Source organism: Jatropha curcas, chloroplast, assembly GCF_041381405.1.
Source record: "Jatropha curcas chloroplast, complete genome".
NCBI classification, from domain to species: Eukaryota; Viridiplantae; Streptophyta; class Magnoliopsida; order Malpighiales; family Euphorbiaceae; genus Jatropha; species Jatropha curcas.
Genome location: NC_012224.1, coordinates 47,501 through 57,500, shown reverse-complemented (window position 1 = coordinate 57,500; position 10,000 = coordinate 47,501). Strand labels below are relative to the sequence as shown.

The 10,000-nt window shown below is 31.8% G+C and overlaps 5 protein-coding genes and 6 non-coding genes; 7 read left to right on the top strand and 4 right to left on the bottom strand. All coding sequences in view use genetic code 11, as the record gives it.

Annotated features, from left to right (window-relative positions):
* Positions 1-214: 214 nt before the first annotated feature.
* Positions 215-286, bottom strand: trnM-CAU. Its single transcript has one exon. It is a non-coding gene; the product is annotated as a tRNA-Met (tRNA).
* Positions 287-460: 174 nt separating this feature from the next.
* trnV-UAC lies at positions 461-1,120 on the top strand. One transcript has 2 exons: positions 461-499; positions 1,084-1,120. It is a non-coding gene; the product is annotated as a tRNA-Val (tRNA).
* A 975-nt stretch (positions 1,121-2,095) lies between these two features.
* ndhC (NADH dehydrogenase subunit 3) lies at positions 2,096-2,458 on the top strand. Its single transcript has one exon. It carries the CDS (start codon positions 2,096-2,098, stop codon positions 2,456-2,458), a length of 363 nt encoding a protein of 120 aa, YP_002720117.1.
* A 53-nt stretch (positions 2,459-2,511) lies between these two features.
* ndhK (NADH dehydrogenase subunit K) lies at positions 2,512-3,189 on the top strand. Its single transcript has one exon. The coding sequence runs from the start codon at positions 2,512-2,514 to the stop codon at positions 3,187-3,189; it is 678 nt and encodes a 225-aa protein (YP_002720116.1).
* A 128-nt stretch (positions 3,190-3,317) lies between these two features.
* Positions 3,318-3,794, top strand: ndhJ (NADH dehydrogenase subunit J). Its single transcript has one exon. The coding sequence runs from the start codon at positions 3,318-3,320 to the stop codon at positions 3,792-3,794; it is 477 nt and encodes a 158-aa protein (YP_002720115.1).
* An 847-nt stretch (positions 3,795-4,641) lies between these two features.
* trnF-GAA lies at positions 4,642-4,714 on the bottom strand. The gene has a single exon. It is a non-coding gene; the product is annotated as a tRNA-Phe (tRNA).
* Positions 4,715-5,116: 402 nt separating this feature from the next.
* On the bottom strand, positions 5,117-5,769 carry trnL-UAA. One transcript has 2 exons: positions 5,733-5,769; positions 5,117-5,166 (listed from the first exon to the last, which is right to left on the bottom strand). It is a non-coding gene; the product is annotated as a tRNA-Leu (tRNA).
* Positions 5,770-6,232: 463 nt separating this feature from the next.
* trnT-UGU lies at positions 6,233-6,306 on the top strand. Its single transcript has one exon. It is a non-coding gene; the product is annotated as a tRNA-Thr (tRNA).
* Positions 6,307-6,702: 396 nt separating this feature from the next.
* Positions 6,703-7,308, top strand: rps4 (ribosomal protein S4). Its single transcript has one exon. It carries the CDS (start codon positions 6,703-6,705, stop codon positions 7,306-7,308), a length of 606 nt encoding a protein of 201 aa, YP_002720114.1.
* Positions 7,309-7,589: 281 nt separating this feature from the next.
* Positions 7,590-7,675, bottom strand: trnS-GGA. The gene has a single exon. It is a non-coding gene; the product is annotated as a tRNA-Ser (tRNA).
* A 276-nt stretch (positions 7,676-7,951) lies between these two features.
* On the top strand, positions 7,952-9,835 carry ycf3 (photosystem I assembly protein Ycf3). One transcript has 3 exons: positions 7,952-8,080; positions 8,772-8,999; positions 9,686-9,835. Exons 1-3 carry the CDS (start codon positions 7,952-7,954, stop codon positions 9,833-9,835), a joined length of 507 nt encoding a protein of 168 aa, YP_002720113.1.
* Positions 9,836-10,000: the final 165 nt, after the last annotated feature.

Sequence of the window (10,000 nt, the reverse complement as noted above, 5' to 3'; positions counted from 1 at the left end):
TTGAAGTTCTGTTTATACAATCCTTATTTTTTTTTTTTTTTGAATAGAATCATTAAGTAGAATCAGATTATAATACAACGAAAAATTTTTTCAATTCAAAAGAATGTCAAAAGAATGGAACGAAAAAGAAATCAATAAAATAAGGTAAAAAAATAAGGTGGGTAAAAAAACTTATTCTTATTAGATAACATGGATTCTGATATCTAATAAGTTCTACCTACTATTGGATTTGAACCAATGACTCCCGCCGTATGAAAGCAATACTCTAACCACTGAGTTAAGTAGGTCATTTATCATCACAAAGAGAAAGAAATGGAATCCATCACATCGATGGATTATAAATGGAATATTATTTATAAGCAATACGGATCAAAGAGATCAAACAAATAGGATGTTGGATCATATAATATTCATCTTGACAAGAAATTATTGACATGATAAAATATGTATCACAAACACAAGGGCTATAGCTCAGTTAGGTAGAGCACCTCGTTTACACGCGCGCCACTGTTTTTTTCAAAGAAGTCCATCATGTAATCAAAAGACTTATTGAGAAGTCGATGTCTTACTCCATGATTTTTAGGGAACAAAAGAACAATAGCCTGACACAAAGGGTTCGGTCCAATTTAGGTGCCTTTTTAGACGCCGAACAGAACTCATCATTGATTTAAGGCCTTGATAGGGTGAATACCCAGTTTATTCAATGCTAGGCATAATGAGTATAAGGACCTCAAAAAATTCTCTTTTCGTCCTATCCTATGAACTTTAAGGTGTATGAAGTTTCATATTTGATTCTTTAAGCAGAAGCGGGGCGGTGGAGATTCCATTTAACTTAGGTTAATTTAAGCCAAAAGCAGACCTACGTCAGGATAACCTTTCTTTGAAACACTTTGGTAGTGCTCTCGGATCGGAATCCATAAATCAGAGCACATGGAGCCATCTTCTTATCTTTCTGCCAAGAGAATTATGGTAGACTAACTGATTATTTATATCAGTTAATGAACGAGCCCAATGCAAAAAAATGCATGTTGGGTCTTTGAAAAAGTTCGAATCATTTTGATAATAATCAGTTTGATCTGTTTTACCGAGAAGGTCTACGGTTCGAGTCCGTATAGCCCTAAAAAAAAATAGAATTAAATATAGAATTCTATATATATATTAATATATATTAATATTTAATTTAAAATATTTAATTTAATATTTCATTTTAATATATATTTTATATTTATATTTTCATTTATATTTTATATTAATTTTATATTAATTATATATTTTTATATTAATTTTATATAAAATTAATTATATATATATATATAAATAATTAATAAATAATTAATATATAAATAAGAATTATATATAAATAAGAATTATATATAAATAAGAATATAATTATATATAAATAATAATTATAATTAATATATAATTAAATATAATTAAAATAATTATAATAAAATAATAGAGAATAAATAGAATTATATAGAATATATAAATAGGAAATAGAATATTTATGTTAAAATATTTATGTTAAATATGTAATGTAAATAAATAAAAAATATAGAAATAAATAAAAATTCAATTTCTTTCAATTTTAAATATTCCATTTTGATTCCATTTTGATTTTGAATTTCTGTTTTTTTTTTATTTTCTAATAAAATGAAAATTTCTAATAGAATTTGAAAATAGAATTTCAAAATTCTAAACAACTAAACAAAAAATGAAAATTTTCTATTTTGAATTCCCCCTTTTGTAGAAAGAATCCGAAGTGAAGGTGAAATGAAAAAGCGAAAGGAGAGTCTTATTTCTATAAATATAGAAATAATATAAATAAGAGCAATATCTATTTATACTCTATCAATAGTATATATCAATATTATATCAATATCGAAAAAAAATTTGAAAATCGAAGTAAACGTAATGGAAAAATTATAGTCGATGAATCTTGAAACGAGACATGTACCAAAGCAAACAAAGAAAACTAGGTGGTTGAATCAAAATAAATTGTTGTTTTGACTAACCCGTTATGGATGAGTTAGGAATTAATTCCAATTCGACTCGACTAATCTAGTATATTTTCCACATTCATAGGAGCGCACCTATGTTTCTGATTTACGAATATGATATATTCTGGGCATTTCTAATAATATCAAGTGCTATTCCTATTTTAGCATTTCTAATTTCCGGAGTTTTATCCCCGATTAGCAAAGGGCCGGAGAAACTTTCTAGTTATGAATCGGGTATAGAACCAATGGGCGATGCTTGGTTACAATTTCGAATCCGTTACTATATGTTTGCTCTAGTTTTTGTTGTTTTTGATGTTGAAACCGTTTTTCTTTATCCATGGGCAATGAGTTTCGATATATTGGGGTTATCCGCATTTATAGAAGCTTTAATTTTCGTACTTATCCTAATTGTTGGTTTAGTTTATGCGTGGAGAAAAGGAGCGTTAGAATGGTCTTAGTTCTTGAATATTCCCCAAAAAACAATGAAAAAAAAAATAACATTGAGACAATTATGAATTCCATTGAGTTTCCTTTACTTGATCAAACAACTAAAATTTCAGTTATTTCAACTACATCAAATGATCTTTCAAATTGGTCAAGACTCTCCAGTTTATGGCCACTTCTCTATGGTACCAGTTGTTGCTTCATTGAATTTGCTTCGTTAATAGGCTCACGATTCGACTTTGATCGTTATGGACTAGTACCAAGATCTAGTCCTAGACAAGCGGACCTGATTTTAACAGCCGGCACAGTAACCATGAAAATGGCTCCCTCTTTAGTGAGATTATATGAACAAATGCCAGAACCAAAATATGTTATTGCTATGGGGGCATGTACAATTACAGGGGGGATGTTCAGTACCGATTCTTATAGTACTGTTCGGGGAGTCGATAAGCTAATTCCTGTAGATGTCTATTTGCCAGGCTGTCCACCTAAACCGGAGGCGGTTATAGATGCTATAACAAAACTTCGTAAAAAAATATCTCGAGAAATTTATGAAGATCGAATTAGGTCTCAACCGGGGAATCGGTGTTTTACTACCAATCACAAGTTTAATATTGAACGCACTACTCATACTGGAAATTATGATCGAGGATTACTCTATCAACCGCCGTCTACTTCAAAGATCCCTCCTGAAACATTTTTCAAATATAAAAGGTCAGTATCGTCCCACGAATTAGTAAATTAGAGGAAAGATTCGTTTGTACAAAATAACAAAAGGCAAGTCAATCTTCATAAATTTCATCGTAAATGTGAAATACTTATATTTGAAATACTTATATTATACAAATAAAAATGCGGGAGAGAGAAACAAAGATGCAGGGTCGTTTGTCTGCTTGGCTAGTCAAACATGGGCTAGTTCATAGATCTTTGGGTTTTGATTACCAAGGAATAGAGACTTTACAAATAAAGCCCGAAGATTGGCATTCCATTGCTGTCATTTTATATGTATATGGTTACAATTATCTGCGTTCGCAATGTGCCTATGATGTAGCACCGGGCGGGCTGTTAGCTAGTGTATATCATCTTACGAGAATAGAGTATGGTATAGATCAACCAGAAGAAGTATGTATAAAAGTATTTGCCCCAAGGAAGAATCCTAGAATTCCGTCTGTTTTCTGGGTTTGGAAAAGTGCGGATTTTCAAGAAAGGGAATCTTATGATATGCTGGGAATCTTTTATGATAATCATCCGCGTCTGAAACGTATCTTAATGCCGGAAAGTTGGGTAGGGTGGCCCTTACGTAAAGATTATATTGCTCCCAATTTTTATGAAATACAAGACGCTCATTGAATAATTAGAAACTAATCTTCAGTGTTACAACTCCAGCTATTCAAGGAATATTTGTACACTCTCTTATAGATCAACAGAATCATTGAAGTCTCATTCATATTATTATGGGATAGACTAAAAAAAAATAATAATAATACAAATAATGATAATACAATTAGGGATTCGTTGAATTCTCCAATTTTAATTTTGAAGATATTTATTTCGGACGAGTCGAGCTAATAGGATGAACTAAACGAATTCTGCATTATGCACTTTGTACCGCGCACATCCCTTAGATCCCTTAGATGAGCTATATAAAGTCACATAACATAGGAGGGAATGAAGAAATAGAATATGAAAGAAAATAAATACAAAGAAATGAAAGAGGATCGGATTCTATTTATACTGTATCTGAGATGAAACTTGGATATTTCCACCCTTCAACTTCTATAGACTAGATTTTTAGGTCTTTAACTAACTAATTTCACTTTACTTTAACCTTTCGAATCTATATGAAGTACTAACATTATTTTCTTTTTGAACGAGAGGAGACACATTATGAACAAATCAAATAAAAAAGAGGAGGAAACATAATCTAATTTTTTTTACATACTTTTTTTTTTATTTTATAACATAAACTCTTTACTCATCTAACATCTAAAAAAAAAAAAGGCTATATCTACTATATCTCCAGACATTTATATGGATAAGTTAAGTATATATCACGATCTATACTATACATGAATATGTATGCTGGTCTATATCAGATCTATATCAATTAATTTAATCTATATCAATTAATTTAATTAAGTAATTCAATTTTAATTAAGTAATTAAATTAAAGATACTCATACACAAATTTATCATGTGTCAGGAACCAGACTTGAACTGGTGACACGAGGATTTTCAGTCCTCTGCTCTACCTGCTGAGCTATCCCGACCATTTTCGACGTGACGTCTTCCTCATTTTACTAAACGACTTGGGTCTATGTCAATTTTAAAAAAGATGAAAAAGTATTCTAAAGTCTTATCCAGACCTGGAATGCTTTGTATCTTAAAAAAAAAAAGATAAAAAAAGAAAGAAGAAAAAGATGACTTCGTAAATTTCAGTTCGAATAATGATTTGGATTGTTAATCATTCCAATTTCCAACGGGGATTCCTTGTTTTGCTCAAAGATGTTTATTTGTATGTGTATCATATCTATCACAAGACTTGTGAAAAAAAATTCAGTCTGGATATGTTTGTGAAAGAATCGAATGAATGAGAAAGATAACGAAAATGGAACCGTTAATGAAAAGAGAGAATAGGATAAAAATAATTAGGGAGTCGAACGGGCCTTTTTTGGGGATAGAGGGACTTGAACCCTCACGATTTTTAAAGTCGACGGATTTTCCTCTTACTATAAATTTCCTTGTTGTCGATATTGACATGTAGAATGGGACTCTATCTTTATTCTCGTCCGATTAATCAGTTATCTATCAGACTATGGAGCGAATGATTTGATCAATTAAAATTCAATCCTTTCTTCAACTTGGAATCAATTCAAAACAATTTTTTTATTTCATTTTTCATATAAATATAAAGATAAAAATTTCATATAAATATAAAGATAAAAAAAAAATATGGATTCGGCCCCTATTAATCATTTTAATCATTTGAGATAGTATTTCAATACGTATACATATGAATATAGGGTTATCCTTTACTTTATCCTTTCTGGAGTTTTAACGGAAGGATTCCTTTCCTTTACTTTACTAATGCAACGCAGCCAACTCCATTTGTTAGAACAGCTTCCATTGAGTCTCTGCACCTATCCTTTTTTTTTATTCTGTCTTTTTGAACCTTTGTTTGTTTTCGGAAAACAGGATTTGGCTCAGGATTGCCCATTTTTAATTCCAGGGTTTCTCTGAATTTGAAAGTTATCACTTAGTAAGTTTCCATACCAAGGCTCAATCCAATTAAGTCCGTAGCGTCTACCAATTTCGCCATATCCCCTTTTTGTTTTGAGATTAAGATCTTATTACTATACCATTCTCATTTATATTCTACTGGAACTGTTGAAGTCATCAGATACCGATTCCTATAAAAAGTGTTTTCTCTTTTTTTTTTCGTGGCTATCTTCTTTCATCTCTATCAGAGCCCCCTATTTAGTTAGTCTAATCAGAAAGGATTCTATCATTTCTATATTCGCAATTCAATATAGATGTATATATACCACATTTATTATATATACTTCTCTTACTCTCATTTTTTCTCATGCAATTTTGAATACTCGAACGATCGATTCTTTTTCTTTTTTTTTTTCATATTCATATTAATTATGAAATTCTTAATAACTAAGAATGAAAATAACTAAACTAAGAATGAAAATAACTAACAATGAAAAGAATAAAAAGCTAATAGCCAAGATTCCATTAGTTTACTAAATTCCTATACATGTACAATTTCTGTTATGTGAGCCCGCTTAGCTCAGAGGTTAGAGCATCGCATTTGTAATGCGATGGTCATCGGTTCGACTCCGATAGCTGGCTTTTCTCTATTTGTTTTTACACGATTGATAATGTTTTTTTTTGAAATCAAAGAATATTGAAAAGGCTTCTTTCCCTTTTTCCAAGGGTGACCGATTATTATGTGGTAGGAACTTCCAATTATGAATAAAAGTTAGAGTAGTTAAATCTCTGCAGAAAAAGAAAAAAAATCAAGAACACGAAAAGGACCTTTTTTATATATACATTATTGGTATATATACAATAAGGTCCGGATATTGATAACAACCCATCTCATTATTTTTTTGTAATATACTACTTCAGTAGATTTTGCTTCATTTATCATATTTATCCTTTAGTTCAGTTCAGTTTTAATTTAGGTTTCTGAAAATGAAAATTCAATAAAATAAGGAAAACAAGATAAGGAAAACAAGGAGTTTTTATGTCACGTTACCGAGGGCCTCGTTTCAAAAAAATACGCCGTCTCGGGGCTTTACCGGGACTAACTAGTAAAAGGCCTAGAGCCGGGAGCGATCTTAGAAATCAATCACGCTCCGGTAAAAAATCTCAATATCGTATTCGTTTAGAAGAAAAGCAAAAATTACGTTTTCATTATGGTCTTACAGAACGACAATTGCTTAAATACGTTCGTATCGCCGCAAAAGCCAAAGGGTCAACGGGTCAGGTTTTACTACAATTACTTGAAATGCGGTTGGATAACATCCTTTTTCGATTGGGTATAGCGTCAACTATTCCTCGAGCCCGCCAATTAGTTAATCATAGACATATTTTAGTTAATGGCCGTATAGTAGATATACCAAGTTATCGCTGCAAACCCCGAGATGTTATTACAGTGAGGGATGAACAAAAATCTAGAGCTATGATTCCAAATTATCTTGATTCATCCCCCCAAGAGGAATTGCCAAAACATTTGACTCTTCACCCAATCCAATATAAAGGATTGGTCAATCAAATAATAGATAGTAAATGGGGTGGCTTAAAAATAAATGAATTGCTAGTGGTAGAATATTATTCTCGTCAGACTTAAACCTAACTAAAATAACAAGGGTTCGGATAATTTTGCCCCCTGTCGCCTAAGTAAAGAAACAAAAAATAAGGGTTTGATCGGGGGATTTTTTTCCATTCATATATCATAGAGCGATAGGGATATTTTCATTCCTTTCCACTTTTTCCAGTATTTTCTTTACCGCAGAAATTAGGAATAGAAAATCTATATCAAGGAAAGATCTAACTGTTGGAATAAAGGTATCCATTGTTATGTGATTTGATACATTGCGATCAGTAACATTGATAAATTAAGTAAAGGTACGGAAAGAGAGGGATTCGAACCCTCGGTAAACAAAAGCCTACATAGCAGTTCCAATGCTACGCCTTGAACCACTCGGCCATCTCTCCTACATAATGATTATGGCCCAGAAACCGAGTGAATCGCGAGTCATTCATATTAAAATTAGATTGTTGGATAGCTATGGTACGTACAATTAATTCTAACTAAAAAAATAGAAAATTTTTATTTTAATCAAATAAAGAATTTTTCTTCGAAATTGGGGGATAAAGATAATTTTTTTTTATGAATTGAGTCTGTTTTTATGTTATTTTGTACTGTACAACTACTTTTTTGTGGGATCATTTTCTCATAAGAGGTAAAATTCTAAAATGGATTGCTACCTATGCCTAGATCCCGGACAACTGGAAATTTTATTGATAAGACCTTTTCAATTGTAGCCAATATCTTATTACGAATAATTCCAACAACTTCGGGAGAAAAAGAGGCATTTACTTATTACAGAGATGGTGTGATTTGATTTTTTTTTATTTACCACCTCAAGTCTTAGGAGAAAGACACATTAGTCGGGATAGAAAGATTTGAAATAACTCTACGCTTGTTGAAGGTGAAGTTTATCGGTTTATAAATAAAAAATCCCTTCTGTCGGGTATCCTCGATTAATGCAGCCTCAGATGCTTCAATTGTCAATTCTAGCATTGAACGAAAGGTTACACCTATGGCTACGGGTTCTGTATTGCAGGTTAACCCTACCCTACTAGTACCAATAGGCGACATAGAGGAAGAAGCACTACGCCTAGGAATCAACAACACGAAAACTTTGTTAGAAATTATCCCTTTTCTTTATTTGGATCGGGACTAAGAAGAATGGTTGGGACAACAAGCATCCATCTCGTTTGTACTTTGGATACCCGTATAACCATCGAAGATCGTTGAAGTGACTAATTCCTAGAAATTAAAGAAGATTGAGGACAAAGAAATTGTTGAAGTTAACTTAATATTTTTATCTAGTATCAACATGCTTGATGTTAAGAAAAAATCTTTTGCAGGAGGGTTGGCTAGAGATTTCTTGTAAAAACACTAGCCCCGCTCAGTTCATTATGTATTATTCTCATTATGCACATAAGGGAGGAGCCGTATGAGATGAAAATCTCACGTACGGTTCTGGAACGGAGATTCTTTGAATCGAATGACGACCGTAACGAATGTCTGCTCAATCCGAAGGAAATTATGCAGAAGCTTTACAGAATTATTATGAAGCTTTGCGGCTAGAAATTGATCCCTATGATCGAAGTTATATACTCTATAATATAGGCCTTATTCACACAAGTAATGGAGAACACACAAAAGCTTTGGAATATTATTTTCGGGCACTAGAACGAAACCCCTTCTTACCACAAGCTTTAAATAATATGGCCGTGATCTGTCATTACGTGCGACTATCTCCACTATAGAAAGAAAAAAGAAAAAAAAAAGAAAAATTGAATAGGCTTTCTACATATGCATCGTCCAAAACAACGATTTTTATCAGCTGTAGTAAAGAAAGCAACTTCATAGAAGTCAAAATATGAAGAAAAAAATGTCTAGATACTTTATTCTATGGATAAAGGATCTAATTGATAGAGGAAGCATCGTAAAGATCAATTAGCGAGATTTTTGGCCGATACAATAAGAACTGCTTACTTATGTCATAATATGAGACAAAAGTTAGGAATCAACTTATGTAACAGAGTTGATCTCCTAAAGTATTGAGCAGCGGTGTAGCATCAGATCCCAAAGAGAGTAAGTCTTTCTTTTGAGGGAAGGTCTTTTTCAAAGATTCTATATATATTTATATATAAAAATAGAAAAATAAAAATAGAAAACCGGGATAGTTACCTTTCAGAAAATTCTAACGATAGTAGAACGCATACGCTTTATTCTTCTGAAGGTGGGAGAAAAGATAAAACTGATTATTAATCAAAATTCAAGTTTGAAACTCATCTAATTAACCTTTTTTGGTTAACTCGAGAAAAAATAAAAAACGGGACACCAAAAGAATTGACTGCTGAGCCGTATGAGGTAGGAAACTCTCAAGTACGGTTCTAATGGAAGGAATTTGCTCGCCTATTCTGACCGAGGAGAACAGGCCATTCGGCAGGGAGATTCTGAAATTGCGGAAGCTTGGTTCGATCAAGCCGCGGAGTATTGGAAACAAGCTATAGCGCTTACTCCCGGAAATTATATTGAAGCGCAGAATTGGTTGAAGATCACAAGGCGTTTCGAATAAGAGAAGAGCGCTCTCTTTGTATTTATTATTTGTATTTATTTATTATTTAGTATAATTTATTTAATTTATTATTTAGTAGTATAATTTATTTATTTAGTAGTATAATTTATTATTTAGTATATTATTTAGTATTTTCTTTTTTTACTATTTTTTTACTATTTTTTT